Genomic DNA, 21520 nt, shown 5'->3' with positions numbered 1-21520 from the left:
CTTTACATACGACCAGAATTTCTTCGGATTTTCTACCAAATTTCGAGACAATGTTTCGTTGTGGAACCTATTAAAGGCATCTCGCATCGAAGTACGTGCCAAATTTCGCGCGTCTGTAAATTTTAGCCCATCTTCAGGATTTCGCGTTCTTCTGAACTTCGCATGCTTTTTCCGTTGCCTCTGCAACAGCGTTCGGACCTTTTTTGTGTACCACGGGGGATCCGTTCCATCTCTTACCAATTTATGAGGTATGAATATCTCAATTGCTGTTGCTACTATATCTTTGAATTTGAGCCACATCTCGTCTACATTCGCATAGTCAGTTCGGAAGGAATGGAAATTGTCTTTTAGGAAGGCTTCTAGTGGTACTTTATCTGCTTTTTTAAATAAAATTATTTTGCGTTTGTTTCTGATGGATTTGGAAGAAATGGTATTGAGCCTAGCTACAATGACCTTGTGATCACTAATCCCTGTATCAGTCATGATGCTCTCTATCAGCTCTGGATTGTTTGTGGCCAAGAGGTCAAGTGTGTTTTCGCAACCATTTACAATTCGCGTGGGTTCGTGGACTAACTGCTCTAAATAATTTTCGGAGAATGCATTTAGGACAATCTCGGAAGACGTTTTGTGCCTACCACCGGTTTTGAACAAGTATTTTTGCCAACATATCGAGGGTAGGTTGAAGTCCCCACCAACTATAACCGTATGAGTGGGGTATTTATTTGTTACGAGACTCAAACTTTCTCTGAACTGTTCCGCAACTGTATCATCGGAGTCTGGGGGTCGGTAGAAGGAGCCAATTATTAACTTAATTCGGCTGTTAAGTATAACCTCCACCCACACCAATTCGCACAGAGTATCTACTTCGACTTCACTACAAGATAAACCTCTACTGACAGACACCAACACTCCACCACCAATTCTGCCTAATCTATCTTTCCTGAACACCGTCTGAGACTTCGTAAAAATTTCTGCAGAACTTATTTCAGGCTTTAGCCAGCTTTCTGTACCTATAACGATATCAGCTTCTGTGCTTTCTATTAGCGCTTGGAGCTCAGGGACTTTTCCAGCGCAACTACAACAATTTACAACTATAATTCCGACTGTTCCTTGATCCAAGCACGTCCTGTAATTGCCAAGCACCCTTTGACATTGCAGCCCATCCCGCACTTTCCCGAGGCCTTCTAACCTAAAAAACCGCCCAGTCCACGCCACACAGCCTCCGCTACCCGTGTAGCCGCCAGCTGAGTGTAGTGAACTCCTGACCTATTCAGCGGAACCCGAAACCCCACCACCCTATGGCGCAAGTCAAGGAATCTGCAGCCAATACGGTCGCAAAACCGTCTGAGCCTCTGATTCAGACCCTCCACCCGGCTCTGCACCAAAGGTCCGCAGTCGGTTCTGTCAACGATGCTGCAGATGGTGAGCTCTGCCTTCATCTCGTAAGCAAGACCGGCAGCCTTCACCAAATCAGATATCCGCTGGAATCCAGAGAGAATTTCCTCAGATCCAAAGCGACACACGTCATTAGTGCCGACATGTGCCACCACCTGCAGCTGGCTGCACCCTGTGCTCTTCATGGCATCCGGAAGGACCCTTTCGACATCAGGAATGACTCCTCCCGGAATGCACACGGAGTGCACACTGGATTTCTTCCCCTCCTTAGCCGCCATATCCCTAAGGGGCCCCATTACGCGCCTAACATTGGAGCTCCCAACTACCAGTAAGCCCAACCTCTGCGATTGCCCGGACCTAGAAGGCTGAGAATGATCCTCTGAAACAGGGCAGGCAGCTGCATCTGGCTCAGCCAGAGACAGTGCCTGAAACCGGTTTGTCAGACGCACCGGGGAGGCTTTCTGGTCAGCTTCCGGGGACGCCTTTCGCCGCCTGCCACGCCTTGGAACGACCTCCCAATCAACCACAGGCGAGGGCTCAGCCCCACTGCGGGCAGCAACCGGGGCAACCACAGCGGCAGACCGATCTGGGGACAGACGGGATGAGGTTGACATCCCTGTGATACCCGAGTCCGGCTCCCCACAGTGGTGCCCATTGGCAACAGCCTCAAGCTGCGCGACCGAAGTCAGCGCCGATTGCAGCTGTGAGCGAAGGGATGCCAAGTCAGCCCTCATCCGAACACAGCAATCGCAGTCCCTGTCCATTCTAATCGATGTTTAACAACAGTTACTGAAACACGAGTCGGTGCCTAGATAACGCAAGCGGAACACGCAAAGAATGTATCAACTAACCTGTACAAATGCCTAACGACTGCGCTACAATCTGCTGAATTTACGATTACAGTAACTAAAACTCCATGCCCTGCATCCTCTGCTCGTTCCCCGCTCCAAGGCATTACGGTCTACCTTCATTGGACAGACCACTGTTGAATTATGCTAATGTTCTGTGAGGAAGGGCCGATGACACACACACCGCAGCGCCACAGTGAGTGGGAAACCGTGCTCTGAACCTCTCTCTACGCCTCCTGAGTCAGTATTCACATCGTCCGCCGCACCAAGGAACGTGCATTCCGCTGCTGCGGAACAGGATCCGGAAGAATGCTGGCGGAAGTGAGGTCAATCTCGCAACCGGCTCGTCCTGGAACTGGGCCGCCAGCAACACCGCGGGCCGACAACAGGTTGGGCAGAGCTGGCACTATAGCAATTTTCTTCGCAGCAACTTGAACACAACTCATTTGCACATCATCAGAGGCCAAAGCTGCAGCAAGAATATTTTTCCCTATAGCAGCCTGAGGAAAAATATCTACATCTACATCCATACTCCGCAAGCTACCTGACCGTGTGTGGCGGAGGGTACTTTGAGTACCTCTATTCTATTCCAGTCTAGTATTGTTCGTGGAAAAATAGATTTTAGGTATGCCTCAGTGTTGGCTCGAATATCTCTGATTTTATCCTCATGGTCTCTTCGAGAGTTATACATAGGAGGGAGCAATATACTGCTTGACTCCTCGGTGAAGGTATGTTCTCTAAACTTCAACAAAAGACAGTAACGAGATACTATCCTGCAAAGACTTCCACTGGAGTTTGTCTCTCACCTCCGTAACGCTTTCGCGATTGCTAAATGATCCTGTAGCGAAGCGCGCTGCTCTCCGTTGGATCTTCTCTATCTCTTCTATCAACCCTATCTGGCACGGATCCCACACTGCTGAGCAGTATTCAAGCAGTGGGCAAACAAGCGTGCTGTTTTCGGATTGCATTTCCTCAGGATTCTTCCAATGAATCTCAATCTGGCATCTGCTTTAGCGACGATCAACTTTATATGATCATTCCATTTTAAATCACATCTAATGCCTACTATCAGATAATTTATGGAATTAACTGCTTCCAGTTGTGACCTGCTATATTGTAGCTAAATGATAAAGGATCTTTCTTTCTATGTATTCGCAGCACATTACACTCGTATACATTGAGAGTCAATTGCCATTCTCTGCACCATGCGTCAATTCGTTGCAGATACTCCTGCATTTCGTACAATTTTCCATTCTTACAACCTCTCGATATACCACAGCATCATCCGCAAAAAAGAATCAGTGAACTTTCCATGTTATCCACAAGGTCATTTATGTATATTGTGAATAGTAACGGTCCTACGACACTCCCCTGCGGCACACCTGAAATCACACTTACTTCGGAAGACTTCTCTCCATTGAGAATGACATGCTGTGTTCTGTTATCTAGGAGCTCTTCAATCCAACCACACAATTGGTCGGATAGTCCATATGCTCTTACTTTGTTCATTAAACGACTGTGGGAAACTTTATCGAACGCCTTGCGGAAGTCACATTAGCTGAGGCAAATACAGCAAGTCATGTAATCATAACGTCACAGGGAGAAGTTTATCAGAAAGAACATTATATTTTATCTCCACGTTTGCCAAGCGGGCTCGCCAAGTAATCGACAAGCTATGAATAGTGCCAGAAGTTCCTCACTCTACAGTGTGGGAAGATTAAAACTGTCCCAGAAAAAGAAACCCTCGGTAAGGAAAAAAATCGTACCAAGGAGTTACTCAAATTGGTCAGAAACTGGTATTCATACGGGTATCGACAGAAAATGCAAAACTGTAAACTTCGGCGTTCGTTGGATGAATGGGTGACACTGCAACACACTTTCAACACGCAGCTGGCGAAGATATTAAACAGGGGATATGGTGATACCAGGCCATAAAATATTGACGAAGTTCTTTCCGTATACTCGTTTGCACAGTAACTAGGCCACTCAGACAAACATGTGGACTACGCAGGTGTGAACATTTTTAGAGACGACGTGTAGCTGGCCTGAAAGAAGCCAGTTGAAGTAATTGACGAATAGCTCGACATTTGAGTAGGAACGATGCCACTGTTTGGTGCTGTTGGCAAGAATGGCTGAAACGTAGCCGAACGTGTCTTAAAGAAGGAAGCGGTCGATCTAGAGACAGACGACATAATGAGACGACCGGATAGTCGTCAGAGGGCACCCAGGGGCGCGTATTCATCTTTGTCATTGACCCAATGTGGGACTAATGCTTTAGTGGCCATAAGGTCCATTAATTGGCTGCTCACAGAGCGGGGCTTTGGTTCAAAGCGCCCTTTGCTCCACTACCATTGACTTCTGCACAATTAAAACACGTTTGCAATGGTGCCGGACACATGCGGCCCGCAATTTCAGTGACTGGATATGTCTGGAGGCACCCTGAGAATCACCCATCATACTGTCAGACACCTAGCAGCGACGGTCTTTTATACCAGAAACCCTTTGGATGTCATCTTCGTCATCCTTATATTTAGGCGGTTCGTCAACGATATACTAGGCTAGGTTTTGTTGCCCTTCATGGCATGCCATCGTGGGGTTATTAGGTGTAGAGGTATGAAACCAGAATTTGGTTGCAATAAAGACAAATACGTTCTTTGGAACTGATAAACAGTATTTTATTCAAAATAATCTCCATTGTTATCTGTACATTTGTCCCATCTTTACGGCAGGCCATAGCCAAAAACAGTGCTTTTTTTGAAGAAAACAAGTCAGCGATACATTTTCGTACATTTTCATACGAATTGCAGGTTGGTTGGTTGGTTTAAAGCCAGGAGAAGGGACCAAACTACGAGGTCATCGGTTCCTTGTTCCTAATAAAACAATGCCACAAGTGTGAGAATAAAACGGACGGAACATATAACACAAAATAGAAACAAAGGAAAAGCCAAAAGAAAGAAGGAAAGGCAATGAACACTAAAAGGAACAAAAGAGCACAAGAAAACAACAGAGAAACGCTAGAAACAGAGGAGAGTAAAACACGAAAGCAGATTACAGTGGCTGGCCGACCACGAGAATAAAAAGGGAAAGTCAGCCATTCTGCAACACATTAATACCTCCACCCTAAAAGCACTAGGGTGGAGGACACTGAGGGTCAAGGGACATGCGTTAAAACCTACATAGAAGTATAAAACCCACTCTCGCGGATAAAACGTAAACCTAAAGCTGCTTTGGAGGCATTGTCACCCACCACCGGAGGCAGGGTGCTGGGAAACTTAAAGGTCTGCCGCAGAGCGGCTAAAAGTGGGCAGTCCAACAAGAGATGGACGACTATCAACTGGGAGCCACAGCGACACAGAGGTGCGTCATCGCGACGGAGTGGGTAACGAAGCGTCAGCCACGTATGGCCAGTGCGGAGCCGGCAGAGGACAACTGATTAGCTGTGAGAGGTCTGCATAGAAGACTTCCACACATTCATGGTCTCCTTACTGACACGCAGTTTGCTGTGTGTGCTGTTATGCCATTCCTTCTTCCAAAACCGGTAATCTCTGAGGTGTAAGACAAAACGCTGGTCAGCCCTGGAGATGCCTATCTTCAGAGGCGGTTTCTTCGTCGCCCGTTTGGCCAATCTGTCGGTAAGTCCGTTGCCGGGGATTCCGACGTGTCCTGGGGTCCACGTAAACACCACGGAACGGCGGGAGTGTTCCAGGGCGTAGATGGACCCCTGAATGGACGTTACCAGAGGGTGTCGAGGGTAGCGCTGGTCGATGGCTTGTAGGCTGCTCAATGAGTCAGTACACAAATGGTTCAAATGGATCGAAGCACTATGGGACTTAACTGCTGAGGTCATCAGTCCCCTAGAACTTATAAGTACTTAAACCTAAGGACATCACACACATCCATGCCCGAAGCAGGATTCGAACCGGCTACCGTAACGGTCGTGCGGTTCGAGACTGTAGCGCCTGGAAGCGCTCAGCCACTCTGGCCGACGAGTCAGTACACAGGAGAAATGACTTTCCAGGGCATGAGCGGATGTACAGAAGAGCACGAGATTTGGCCGCCAGCACTGCAGTGAAAACACTGCAGCCATCGAGTAAGGAATGCTGTCCAATATGTCCTCCATGAACATATGCGAAGCCTACGTGACCAATTGCCACTGAGGAGTCAAACGACTTCAGAGCCACAGAACACCTCAAGAATCGAGCGGAAGTGACAGCAGAGAGCGGCGGGGTTAACGCAGTCCTTAGGGCCATGCAGCACACGTCAAGACGGAGCTGCGGCTTACGTGTACACCACGGAGGCGTATGTGAACGTGCTGCAAGTAGAGGTGGTAAAGGGAAGAACTCCAGTTCGGAAAGAAGGGACCGCTCGCGAACCGCAGTCGTTAGCTCCGATATGGGCCGCCGATGTGGGCGATAGAGTGCCGCGGGCGGGAAAAGGAGGCAGTTTTTCAGATGCTCAGGGGAACTACGTATGAGTGCTGCGTAGCTGGCGAGCAGTTGCGCACGTCTGATCTGCAGTGGAGGGACTCCAGTCTGCACCAGTATGCTGGTCACCGGACTCGTCCTAAAAGCTCCTGTCGCGAATCGAACCCCACCGTGCAGCACAGGGTCGAATAAATTTAATGTTAAAGGCGCTGACGAACCATAAACCACGCTCCCATAGTCAATTCGTGTTTGGACAAGGGCTCTGTGGAGCTGCAGCAGCGTAGATCGATCTGCACCACAACTGGTGTTGCTCAGGCAAAGGAGAGTATTTAGTTCAGTCTACATACTTAATTTAAACTTGAGACATTACAACTTTTGGTCCCCGACTGGAATCCGAATTCGGATCTCCAGGGTTGGAACGTATCTGGGTTGCAATCCTGGTCAAGCAAGAACATATTCATAATTTCATTTTAGGCCCTAGCATGTGCACCACCCAAAACAAATTTGCATATTCAATGTCTGTTCATGAATAGTCAACAATAACGATAGATACCGTTATTTCTTGTGAAACATGCGAGCTTATCACTACTGGTGAGAAACAAGTTGATACTTAACGTCTATTTGTGGATGGGATAATTCGCCCGTGGTGCGTCGTTTTTTATACACTTCTGGCCATTAAAATTGCTACACCACGAAGATGACGTGGTACAGTCGCGAAATTTAACAGACAAGAATAAGATGCTGTGATATGCAACTGATTAGCTTTTGAGAACATTCACACAAGGTTGGCGCCAGTGGCGACACCTACAAGATGCCGACATGAGGAACGTTTCCAACCGATTTCTCATACATGCCTGGTGAAACGTTGTTGTGATGCCTCGTGTAAGAAGGAGAAATGCGTACCATCACGTTTACAACATTGATAAAGGTCGGATTGTAGCCTATCATGATTGCGGTTTATTGTATCGCGACATTGCTGCTCGCGTTGGTCGGGATTCAATGACTGTTAGCAGAATATGGAATCAGTGGGTTGAGCAGGGTAATACGGAACTCCGTGCTAGATCCCAACGGCCTCGTACCACTAGCAGTCGAGATGAAAGGCATCTTATCGGCATGGCTGTAACGGACTGGGCAGCCATGTCTCGATTCCTGAGTCAACAGATGTGGACGTTTGCAAGACCACGAACGTTTGCACGAACAGTTCGACGACGTTTGCAGCAGCATGGACTATCAGCTCGGAGACAATGGCTGCGGTTACCCTTGACGCTGCATGAAGGACAGGGGCGCCTGCGATGGTGTACTCAACGACGAACCTGGGTGCACGAATGGAAAACGCCATTATTTCGGATGAATCCAGGTTCTGTTTACAGCATCATTATGGTCGCATCCGTGTTTGGCGACATCGCGGTGAACGAACATTGGAAACGTGTATTCGTGATCGCCGTACTGGCGTACCACCCTGCCTGATGGTATGGGGTGTCATTAGTTACACGTCTCGGTCACCTCTTGTTCGCATTGACGGAACTTTAAACAGTGGACGTTACATTTCAGATGTGTTACGACCCGTGGCTCTACCCTTTACTCGATCTCTTCGAAACCTTACATTTCAGCAGGATAATGCACGACCTCATGTTGCAGGTCCTGTATGGGCCTTTCTTGATACAGAAAATGTTCGACTGCTGCCCTAGCCAGCACATTCGGCGGTTGTTGTGGGTACTGATGGCTCAGGATCTATGCACCCAAATTGGGCGAAAATGTAATCACATTTCAGTATAATATATTTGTCCAATGAGTACTCGTTTTTCATCTGCATTTCTTATTGGTGTGGCAATTTTCATGGCCGGCAGTGTATATCTTAGACTGTAAATTTATGCACCTTCAAATAGACAACCCACCTTACATCGGCTGCCTCAGAGTCAGGTGATTTATATCGCGTTGCCTATTTGAAGGTGCATGAAATATTTTCTGGGAGAACTTTGATTTGTCCACCCTGCTCATTTTGCTACGCGATGTCACTTCTCTCTATCCATTGTTTTTTTTTTTTTTTTCTACAGTAGTTGTGTGCTGCGAGACCGTGTCAATCCACAGGACGCGCGTCTTCTATGTAGAGCACCGAGAGCACGGGAAGGCAGCAAGACCTGGCTGCGGTGAGCGGGATCATTAAGTATGCACAGCATCGGCGGCAGCAGCAGCAGTCGGGGAGGCGAGGTCGCGGGGCGCGGGGCGGGGCCAAGTGGCGCTCGTGGGAAATCTCCTGTCAGTCTGCTACCAGCGAGACGGAGCGGGCCGGACGCCGCCCCTGACGGGTATGCACCACGCGCGACGACCAGCGTGCGCCGACCCACGAGAAGACCGCAACCGGCACGACATTCGCGCACACTGCTGTGCAAAATTACAGGCGAAAGTAACTTTAGGTCGATGCCTCACTACCAAGTAAGAAATCTCGATCAAACTATGGCCAGACGTACAGGGAGTAGACAAAATACACTGCTGGCCATTAAAATTTCTACACCAAGAAGATGATAAACGGGTATTCATTGTACAATATATTACACTAGAACTGACATGTGATTACACTTTCACACAATTTTGGTGCACAGATTCTGAGAAATCAGTACCCAGAACAACCACCTGTGGCCGCAATAACGGCCTTGATACGCCTGAGCATTGAGTCTAACAGAGCTTGTATGGCATGTACAGGTACAGCTGCCCATGCCGCTTCAACGCGATACCACAGGTCATCCAGAGTAGTGACAGGCGTATTGTGACGAGCTAGTTGCTCGGACACTATTGACCAGAAGTTTTCAGTTGGTGAGAGATCTGGAGAATGTGCTGGCCAGGGCAGCAGTCGAACATTTTCTGTATCGAGAAAGCCTCGTACACGACCTGCAACATGAGGTCGTGCATTATCCTCCTGAAATTTAGGGTTTCGCAGGGATCGAATGAAGGGTAGAGCCACGGGTCGTAACACGTCTGAAATGTAACGTCCACTGTTCAAAGTGCCGTCAATACGAACAAGAGGTGACCGAGACATGTAACGATTGGCATCCCATACCATCAGGCCGGGTGGTACGCCAGTATGGCGATCACGAATACACGTTTCCAATGTGCGTTCACCACGATGTCGCCAAACACGGATGCGACCATAATGATGCTGTAAACAGAACCTGGATTCATCCGAAAAAATGACGTTTTGCCATTCGTGCATCCAGGTTCGTCGTTAAGTACAACATCGGACGAGCCCCTGTCTTTGATGCAGCGTCCGAGTTAATAGTCCACGTCGTCGAACTGTTGGTGCAGATTGTTGTTGTCTAGCAAACGTCCCTATCTGTTGACGCAGGCATCGAGACATAGCTGCACGATCCGTTACAGCCATGGGGATAAGATGCCTGTCATCTCGACTGGTAGTGATACGAGGCCGTTGGGATCCAGCAACGGCGTTCCGTATTACCCTCCTGAACCCACCCATTCCATATTCTGCTAACAGTCATTGGATCTCGACCAACGCGAGCAGCAATGTTGCGATACGATAAACCGTAGTTGCGATAGCCTACAATCCGATCTTTATCAAAGTCGGAAACGTGATGGTACGCATTTCTCCTCCATACAGGAGCCATCTCGACAAAGTTTCACCAGGCAACGTCGGTCAACTGTTGTTTATGTATGAGATATCGGTTGGAAACTTTTCTCACGTCAGCACGTTGTAGGGGTCGCCACCGGCGCCAACCTTGTTTGAATGCTCTGAAAAGCTATTCATTTGCGTATCACAATATCTTCTTCCCGTCGGTTAAATTTCGCGTCTTTAACACTTCATCTTCGTGGTGTAGGAATTTTAATGGCGAGTAAGTAATTATTTTGTCACATTTCAGTATATCGTATTGTCGTTTAAATTTCGACATTAAAAAGGCCGGAACCAAATTGTTCCGGGTTCCCGGGTTCGATTCCCGGCGGGTCAGTGATTTTCTCTGCCTCGTAATGACAGGGTGTTGTGTAATGTCCTTAGGCTAGTTAGGTTTAAGTAGTTATAAGTTCTAGGGGACTGATGACCATAGATGTTAAGTCCCACAGTGTTCAGAGCCATTTGAATCAAACTAAATTGTTCACGCAAAATACAAAAATACGTCCGATCACATCAGATGTATGCTGCCTGGTACTTCATTTTGCGGTAATAACCGTATTACAAAGGGTTTACAAATTTTTATTGACAAATGAATTTCTACTAATTTCTCTTATTATTTCATCAATGAATCCAGAAATGAACATAGTAAACAATACTAGATTGCGTAACTAATAATAGGAGTTTAAAGCGTGCCACATAAATCGTAATTTCAAATGTTCCTAAAAAAATAATTTTACTGTACACTCAGAGCTAGTATTCGCAAAATAAAGTAATTCGTTTTCATAAATTTTATCTTGAAATGTAACGTATTGTTTATAAAACTATATGAAAGTTTTCAGAAAAGCAGCTGAGACAGTACTGACATGTCCGAAGCTCGAAAAATACTACTGGTACCGACACCTACTGTTGAGGATAAATAATGCTAGAAGAGGTTGTCCCCTTACAACTGGAACCAAAACAATAAAAATAGTCCAAAGCAAGTAATTCCACTGATGATACTGCATTCCATGATGGGTCCCTGGGCGTTACCAAAGGCAGGACGTGGTTAGTAATGCGGTGCACGATCGCCGCGGACTGCAGTACGTCCTCTGCAAAGAGATCCCATGCTGGCCACCGGTTCACTAAGCAGTTCTAGGTGTGCACCGGCACGAATGGCAAATGCTGGATGGTCGTTGGCGCATCTGGACACGCTGCAGTATGTCTCTGCAAGGCGTCCCACGCGTGCCCGGTGGTTTTCAGTTAGCAGAAGGAGCTGGCCAGTCTGTTCCCTGAGTAGTTTCTCGTTCCCACAGCTCTCCCATCTGCGCTTTTCCATGCAGTAGTCACGCATCACAATGCATAAAAATGAAATCAGAGCGAAATTTACCTGAGGGAGGTGCACAGTGTCACAATAGCGTTCAACGGTGAGAGTACCGCTGTCAGAGATTTAAATCTCAGTACTCTCATGCAGACTTCAGTGTGGCGGCTCTATTCCGGCGCCAGCGCCCGCCACTTTGAATTCCCGCCGAGTGTCGCCTCCGGCGGCCGCACTGACTCTGAGGGCGCTCCGGGATCGTTCGCGTCCGTGCTGCTGGCAGAACCTTCCGGACGGGGACGACAGAAAATTCTCGCTGGGACAGAGACGGCTGATGAAGGGTGGCTGCAGCCTTTTCCCTGCTGAACCGTTGGACTGGTCAGGGCTCATGATCGGTCAACCGGCGGTTCCAAGCCGTTGTGGCATCGACCGGGCACGAAGGATTTTATGGACGGGGCCGCTAGAACCGCTGAAAACCACTACTCTCAGCGACCTCAAACTGCCACATACAGAAATGTTGATGTTGGTCGAGATAGCCGTTTGCAACTGTTAGACTATGTGGATTCCTGTGGCCGTTACAGCTTGTAAAGACGCATTTACTTCTCAGACGATTGAATCACTTCGTTGTACTGAAGTAAGTTATTGGTGCGCATCTTCATTATTTTATTGAGTCTATGTGGTTTTTGGTGCGCGGGATTGTCTTGACAAGAACCATATTTGTTACTTTATGTTGGTAATCTTTTTATTCATTTGATTATGGTTGAGAAAGGTGTCGTTCACATTTTGGAAGGAGGGCTGTATATGGGTAATGTTAACCTGGGAGCTAGCAGTTCAGTATAGTAATGGACTTGTCTGTTGTGTCAGGATTACATGTTGTTATTTTAATATTATCTAGTCTGAAATTCATGACGGTGCTTAAATTGGAATCTTTCCTGGTGATTTCGATTTCTGTCTGCCGTGTAATTCAATGGGATTTGTTCTTTCAGTGAAGACTACCTGTGGCTGCTTTAAAATTGTTTATTCTAAATGCAGGAGGGTGAACCCAGAACGTAATTTGAAATTTGTTTTTATTTCAAGTAAACTTATGTCGTGCTGGTTTCTTGTTAATTGCTACTGAGATTTGTGGGATTCCTCTCCAGCATGTTAGTTGACCGAATTCGCTTTTTATGTAAAGATTATGTGAGGGCCCTTTTAAAATTGTTTATTCTAAATGCATGTAGCTGAAAACAATACATATTTTAAAACTTGTTATAGTTGATTCCAAGTATGTTTATGTCATTCTGTTTCATTAACTGATGTCTTAATATTAGCCATTTCTTGAAGGCAAAAGTGCAATGGAACTTTTAATTCAAATTTTCCCCTTCTCATTGATATTAAAAGTTGCATTAAAAAGTCGTGTGATAAAACTGTACTATCGATTCTCTTGTGAGGCTAACTGTGGGTGTAGGGTTCAGCGGGGGTTGGGGGAGTGGGGGTGGAGGGGCACGAAACTTTGTTGACTGGAATGTCATTACGTATAGCTGTAAATTGCAGCAGCACCACTCCATAGCTACGTCACAATATGTTTCCCCACAACATGATACCTGCACCACCAAAACAACCATGTTCGACATTTCTGGTCGCATATCGAATAGTGAGAGTTACGAAAACTAATGCATGAAGGAAAATTGTCGATCATGATCGTCCTGCCGGCTCAGGTCTTTGAACGAGACGAGACACGGCGGTTGCACTGGCATGCCCTTCGCCCCTTTGTTGTCGTAGACGTCTGCGATATGCTGGGGGGGGGGGGGGGGGAGGAGGGTGCACTGCAACAGGTCCACGTGCACCAACCAGAAGGTGGAGGATTTGGGGCCCTTATGGTCAGCATGGGAACACGTTGCAGTGGATGTATTGGAACGCGTGGTGATGGTCCATCCTGTTATAATACACTCCTGGAAATTGAAATAAGAACACCGTGAATTCATTGTCCCAGGAAGGGGAAACTTTATTGACACATTCCTGGGGTCAGATACATCACATGATCGCACTGACAGAACCACAGGCACATAGACACAGGCAACAGAGCATGCACAATGTCGGCACTAGTACAGTGTATATCCACCTTTCGCAGCAATGCAGGCTGCTATTCTCCCATGGAGACGATCGTAGAGATGCTGGATGTAGTCCTGTGGAACGGCTTGCCATGCCATTTCCACCTGGCGCCTCAGTTGGACCAGCGTTCGTGCTGGACGTGCAGACCATGTGAGACGACGCTTCATCCAGTCCCAAACATGCTCAATGGGGGACAGATCCGGAGATCTTGCTGGCCAGGGTAGTTGACTTACACCTTCTAGAGCACGTTGGGTGGCACGGGATACATGCGGACGTGCATTGTCCTGTTGGAACAGCAAGTTCCCTTGCCGGTCTAGGAATGGTAGAACGATGGGTTCGATGACGGTTTGGATGTACCGTGCACTATTCAGTGTCCCCTCGACGATCACCAGAGGTGTACGGCCAGTGTAGGAGATCGCTCCCCACACCATGATGCCGGGTGTTGGCCTTGTGTGCCTCGGTCGTATGCAGTCCTGATTGTGGCGCTCACCTGCATGGCGCCAAACACGCATACGACCATCATTGGCACCAAGGCAGAAGCGACTCTCATCGCTGAAGACGACATGTCTCCATTCGTCCCTCCATTCACGCCTGTCGCGACACCACTGGAGGCAGGCTGCACCATGTTGGGGCGTGAGCGGAAGACGGCCTAACGGTGTGCGGGACTGTAGCCCAGCTTCATGGAGACGGTTGCGAATGGTCCTCGGCGATACCCCAGGAGCAACAGTGTCCCTAATTTGCTGGGAAGTGGCGGTGTGGTCCCCTACGGCACTGCGTAGGATCCTACGGTCTTGGCGTGCATCCGTGCGTCGCTGCGGTCCGGTCCCAGGTCGACGGGCACGTGCACCTTCCGCCGACCACTGGCGACAACATCGATGTACTGTGGAGACCTCACGCCCCACGTGTTGAACAATTCGGCGGACGGCCACCTGGCCTCCCGCATGCCCACTATACGCCCTCGCTCAAAGTCCGTCAACTGCACATACGGTTCACGTCCACGCTGTCGCGGCATGCTACCAGTGTTAAAGACTGCGATGGAGCTCCGTATGCCACGGCAAACTGGCTGACACTGACGGCGGCGGTGCACAAATGCTGTGCAGCTAGCGCCATTCGACGGCCAACACCGCGGTTCCTGGTGTGTCCGCTGTGCCGTGCGTGTGATCATTGCTTGTACAGCCCTCTCGCTGTGTCCGGAGGAAGTATGGTGGGTCTGATACACCGGTGTCAATGTGTTCTTTTTTCCATTTCCAGGAGTGTATTTATAACACGTAACTGTCATCTGTTCTGCTTTCATTAGATCATTCATACCCGATATTTAAGTCTTCACAGTTAAAATCTGTTAACATATTATATTACACGAGCGGCACGTGTCCGTGAGACAGAGAATTACTGGTGGAGCACTGCAGGCTACTCCAGGCAGCATTCTGGTTACAAACGGAAACAAAACGCCAACAGTCACCAAATTTAAACTTTTTCACCACACTTTTATTTGCTCCACTCCGTAGTATAGTTTCATTCATGTCAGAATTAATTATTAAATAGTGTGCACTGTGTATACAGCATCGAAAGCTGTAGGGAGAAAAGAAAATTACAATATATTATGACATAACTTACATTGAGAGTCCTGAGATAAGGAACTAATGGTCAGAAACCAACCGGTTTTTAATCGAATTTGAAAACTTGTATTCGGTAAACTGTGAAACATCGTTTAGCATGTGGATAACGAAAAGAATACACATTTGTGAATTTGTGATACATGTTTGCATAAACAGTCGATCCCTTCGATCAATACAATAGTTATGATCGAAATGATCACTGTGTCAAAAGTATACGAATACCAGTCACTGCATGCTGCCCCGTACTCTGACTGGACCAGAAGTGGTGTTCGGCCTCTGGGTCGGACAGGAGGGGGGGGGGCTGAAGGTGACGTAATGTAGTACTGAAACTGGTTGCTCAAATAAAACAACAAATGGAAACTTAAACGGCAGCAGGTGTTTTGATTCGGCGTTTTATTTCGATGAGAAAACGTGCTGAAGCCTGCCTTCACATGAACGGTAGTCAAATGGAACACTTGTAATGTCTTTGTCCTCAAGTGTGCGTATCTGTAGTAGGCAACGTGAAGGACTCTGTGAGAAGGAGCTGATATGCTCACTCGTAATACCTACTGTCCGGGTCACGGTTGGTTTTCGGACCTCTGTTTACTGGGAATGTTTGTTTGCTTTATTGTCCTCCACTCACACCTTTAGTTTAAACAAATAACAGATGCCCAGTGTACACATGTTGTCGTGTGTGAATTTCAAAGTCTGGGTTCATGCATCTCTCCTACCTAGTCTATCCTGTGCGGGTATAAACGTAACAGTAGTAACAGGTATGCTGACTGTGATTGTATTACCGGTAGTGATTATTTATTATTAATCTGATGTGACAGCACAAATGAAACTGTAGTCAGGGGAAAATATCACCCATTGTACATTAGTAATTAGGGAAACGTATATCACAAATTCATAAACGTATATTCTGTGGGTTATCCACATGGTAAACAATGTTCCACAGTCCACCAGATACCAGTTTTCAAGTTCGATTAAAGCTCAGTGCTCCTACGCCGTGAACCTTCCATGAACTGTAGAAACAGATAAACGCCGCGGACACGCCACATACGGCTATAAAGATAGAACCACCAACTCGGTAGAACTGTCTCTTATTGGTCGTCAGGGGCCAAATGTGTCTCCCACACTCATTGCTCGTTCAAGACCTTGACTCGCCTAAGATATTGGTTTCTGAACATTAGTTCCTTATCTCAGGACTCTCAGTGTAAGTTCTGTCGTAATATGTTGTAATTTTCTCCCTGCGGCTTTGGATGCTGTGTACAGATTGTACAATATTTAATAGCGTATTCTGACATGGGTGAAACTGTAGTGCGGGGTGGAGAAAATTAAAGTGCCCCGGAGAACGGAGTTCCAGGGTAGAAAAAAACGCAGCAGAGGGAAGGTAATAGAGTACTAATTTGACTATAGAAGATGTTGAAAGTGAACGTCAGTCATCTCTTCATTTGGGCCCTGGTCAGCACGTTGCTGAGAGTGGATCGAAGTTGGACTGCTATAATTGCTGCACTCTCATTCGAAAAATTCTGCTGCAGTTCTTGAAGACTATGAAGGTTGTTGCGATACCCCTTAGACTTGAGCGTCTCGACACATACTTATCGCACACTGACAGATCAGGTGATCCGGGTGGCCAGTTAGGACCGTGACCAGAATGACCTCTGCTAACAACACTGTTAGGCGTTTAGACTGTGTAAATGTGCCCCAGGGTTCGACCAGCTGTACTTTCAGTTGCTCCATCCTGTTGGAAATATCTTAATGTCTTTTCCCCCTCCGTTAATGCTGCCACAAATGGTTTCAAAGTGTTGACAATGTAACTCGTCGAAATCAGCGACTGATGAAAGAATGTGGGACCAATAATTGCGGCGTGCAGACACTGTAAACCAAACACCCAACCTTTGGACCACGGAATTTCCCGGAGGTTTTTCAGATCCTTCGCTCCCAGCACCTGTGGTTCTGTGAGTTGACACTGCCACCCAGATGTAAGTAGGCTTCATCAGACATGAAGAACATATCCGTGTACGAGGCGTTCACTATTATCTCAGTGAACAGCCACTCACAAAACTGGGGGCGCTGAGGAGCATCTGCGGCTCTTAGTAGGTGGACAGCAGGTACTCGGTAGGGACGCCTATGCGAGTCCAGGTGGAGTATTCGTCCGCATGATCGCCGTGATGTGCCGGTCTCTTCCGACAGTCGACGGGTTGAATTGGTAGAACTCTGAAGAATCTTCTGGTGAAGTGCAGACATATTTTGTAGTGTGCGGTCACGTTTGGAATGTTCTTTTCGCTTGTTCAGAATAGAGCCATCTTCACGCTATTGCGTTGCATGGCACCCTTTGTTGGGGCTTTGACACCATTTTACTACTCAGCAAACAACTGACCACACCGTTTCCACTACTTTGTTGTCACGTAACTTTCAGCCACGATCACCCGCTGCTCTACTGTGCCGCTCACTCACACGGGGGCAGCCCACACTATCCTCTGAACCGGTATGGATCACGTGGCGGGCGGATTCGTGGTGAGAGCGTCACGGGATGCGGCTGCATGCATTCATTCACGTCCAATCGTACCCACTCGCCCGGACCAGTGTTATTTGACGACTCTGTATAATACACGTTAATGCGACCAACGTCTATGTTGGACGTCAACGTGCAAAACCACTCATAGGTGACTGGCGGCAGCACCAGCAGTAGCATGATATTTTTCATGGATATTAATAAATAGGTTAAAGCCAACTCACTGACGTTAAACTTCGAAAAGACTCACTGTATACAATTCAGAACCTGTAACAGGTTTCCAGCCAGCGTACGCATAAAGTATGAAGAAGAGCAGATAGAAGTTGTTGACAGTCTTAAATTCCTGGGATTACAACTTGATAATAAATTCAGTTGGGAGGAGCACACCAAGGAACTGCAGAAACGCCTTAACAAATCTGTATTTGCAATTCGAGTGCTAGCAGACATAGCCGATATAAAAATGAAAACGCTTGCATATTTTGCCTACTTTCGTTCCATAATGTCATATGGTATAATATTTTGGGGTAAGTCCTCAAGTCAGACAAAAGTTTTGAGAGTCAAAAAGCGTCTAATACGTATTATTTGTGGAGTAAATTCATGGACGTCCTGTAGAAACCTCTTCAAGGAACTGGGTATACTAACTACTGCCTCTCAGTATATTTACTCCTTAATGAAATTTGTCGCAAATAATATATCTCTTTTTCCAACAAACAGCTCAGTTCATACATACAATACGAGGAACAAAAATGATCTGCACAAGGACTTAAAAGCACTTACTTTAGTGGCATCGGAGAATGTCTGTCAGAAGGGTCGGACATCCTCTCGCGAGACAGAGGGACGACATCCCACGTGCCAGAAAAACCTGGATCTGCTACGCCAAGGAAAGATCGAGGATATCTTCAGAGGAGGCCGATGTTCAGGAGTGGATATCTTAACGTCAAAGAATAAGAATAAGGGAAATACCTTGAATCTTTCACTGTACTTGTATATCTACATACACACTCAGCAAGCCACCGTACAGAGCATAACAGAGGGTACCACGTACCACAACAAGTAATTTTATTTCCGCACAGCGAGGGAAAAACGATTGTCTAACAGCATCCATTGGAGTCCTAATCTCTCATATGTTCGCCATCCTTACGCGAGACGTAAGTTGGCGGCAGTAACCCAGTCTCACTGTAACCTCCCCCTCACTTATCGACCTTAATGACAGTGAAAAATTAAACCGCGTATACCTAAGGTAAATTTGGTCGGTAAAGAGGGAGGAAAGGGTTACATCTAAATGAAAGGAAAAATGCAAATGGAACTGGTGGAAATTAACTTTGAAAAGGGGTAAAGTTAATAAAGAAAGTAAACGTGCGGCCGTTACGTTAACTATTAGCTAGTGGTAATTAGATATTTGAGATTTGGAGAAAATTACGGTCGCCAGTCCTATGGACGATTACTATATTAACTGAAACAGAAAGGTTATTACACATATAATTAGCACTAGAAGCGTGGAAACTGAAGGTTTGACACGTGTAGCGTGAAAAATGAAAGTTTGTCAGAAGTAATAAATTTCGCTACACTGTGACTTAATTTAGCAAAAGAATTAATAAAACCGGAAAATTGAAAGTTAATTTAGTGACTGAAATTAATAGTGAGCTTTGTTTCTGAAGCACATCGAAATTCAGTCAAATACGGTTAGTCTTGGGCTACCTCAAGAATCATTTCAAAATCTACTAGAATCTACGCAATTTATAAATAAGAAATTTAACTTTGAACTTGAATTAAATGATTCTGAACAATGAACAATAGTAAAATTTAGTACGTACCAAGCTGAGCTGCAGTTACAGGTAAGCTAAAATATGGTAACGAAACTCCCACTCTTAATTTGTGCTTGTGTAATCTAAATATTGTAGCCAGCTATGAATACTTTATCTGAATTTTGAAATTAAGGCAGTGAAATGGAATGATATTACTTTAATGCTGGCGTTTGAATTTCAACGACACTCGAGTTCATTTCGGAAAAGGAAAGGACCCTGCTTGGTAATGCAATTGGGACAATGAGCAACAAAGGTTCATGCTAAGTTGCTGTAATTTTGTGATTTGAACAGTTTGAATAGCTGAGGTCTGCCATGCAGTTCTAAAACTTTACGTGCTTCCAATCTTCCCTTGTTGGTTGATTGAAGGTTTGAAGTTGTCGGTCGAGAAGGTGGCGACAGTCACTCATTGTCGGCCGTCGCTGTTGCAGAAGCTGGATGTTGGCGCGCCTTCTTCTCGACACGGTCACCAGATGAAACGAGCTCTTCATGTGCGCCAGCTAATGCTTCCCGTCCGCGACACCGTGTCAGAAACTATCATAGCAAGTCGAGAGCAATTACATGCTGCCAAACCCCGAAAGCGTGGCAACTCGCGGGAGCGTGACACAACACGCCTGCCCCACTGCACTACCCCAGCCAGACCCTCTCCCCCGCGCTCTGCGCGACTGAGTTAACACTATCAAAGATCCTAAACACTTTGGTTCTCCACATGACCTATAGATGTATTTGTTCGATAGCATAGTTTTCCTTAGGCCAGACCCATCTTATAAATACAAATACAATTCACAAAACAAACGAACATAAATGCATATAGACACAGAAATGTCATATCTTCAGGTAGCAAAATAAGGAAAAAAATATATATTGCAGCAGATGGAAATAGGAGGGTATGCATTTCGGGCGTTACATCACGGTCCATCTCACATGCCGGTTGCAGAAACTTCCCCAAAAATGCCTCTCGAAAACGACGTACTGTTCCCTCTAAGGATTCTGATTTCAGTTCACGGAGAATTTTCGTAATACTTGCATTCTGATCGAACCTACAGTAACGAATCTGACAGCACGCCCCTGCATTGTTCCGGGGTCTTCCTTCAATACGATCTGGTGGAGATCACAAACAGTCGAACAGCACTCAAGAACGGGTCATACTAGCATCCTACACGCCGTCTCCTGTATGGATGAGTTCCCCAAAACTCCGCAAATATAGCAAAGTTGAGCATTTGCCCTCCTCACCACCAGCCTCATGCCCATGTGCTCGTTCCGTTTCATATCGCTTTGCAACGTTACGCCTAACTATTTAATCAATGTGCCTGTGTGAAGCAGCGTAACAGCATTGTTTTCCTAGTCATTCGTATTATCTCATATTTTTCTACATTCAGAAGAAAGTGCAGTTCATCACAACAACTCCTACAGTCGCTCAAGGACACCTTCCCGCACACAGTATCATAAAGAAACAGCTGTAGGATACTGCCCACCTAGTCCATCACATCGTTTATGTATACAGAGAGTAAGATCGATCTTGTGATTCTTCAGTTTCTCCCGGCGTATTTGTTGCTCGAACAGTTCACGCCTATACTGCCGGTTCATAGTGTCCAAGGGGCACAATATTTCGGCGATCAGACATGTCGCCATCGTCAGGTGAGCTGACGAATTGATCTCCTGAGGTCGGGCGGTCTCTTCGCCGTCCGCACCCGCGCGCCGGCGGTCAGCAAGAAGTACGAACTGGCGACCAGGGCGGAGGTAGCAAGCACATCGACGCTACGACAGATTCCGACGCGCACGGCGCGGACGGCGAAGAGAGCGGCCCGCGGGAGGAGGGGATTTAAATCGGCCGCCCGCCCTCAGGAGATCAATTCGTCAGCGCACCTGAACATGGCGACATATCTGATCGCCGAAATATTGTGCCCGTTGGACACTATGAACCGGCGGTATAC

At 46.8% G+C, this 21520-nt stretch overlaps 1 protein-coding gene across 1 annotated transcript in view; it reads right to left on the bottom strand.

Moving 5' to 3' along the window:
- Positions 1 to 2491: 2491 nt before the first annotated feature.
- The window catches only part of LOC126267933 (spidroin-2-like), a 163233-nt gene continuing 144204 nt past the window's right edge, over positions 2492 to 21520 (bottom strand). Inside the window, exons 4-5 of the mRNA XM_049973244.1 lie at positions 8806 to 9049; positions 2492 to 2743 (exon numbers count right to left, since the gene is read on the bottom strand). Of these exons, the coding sequence (XP_049829201.1) occupies positions 2492 to 2743; positions 8806 to 9049 (496 nt within the window). The remainder of the gene's footprint in view (positions 2744 to 8805; positions 9050 to 21520) is intronic.

The sequence above is a fragment of the Schistocerca gregaria genome, chromosome 4 (genome assembly GCF_023897955.1).
Source record: "Schistocerca gregaria isolate iqSchGreg1 chromosome 4, iqSchGreg1.2, whole genome shotgun sequence".
NCBI lineage: Eukaryota > Metazoa > Arthropoda > Insecta > Orthoptera > Acrididae > Schistocerca > Schistocerca gregaria.
Note: the sequence above shows the minus strand (reverse complement) of the source record. Positions and strands in the feature narration are given on the sequence as shown.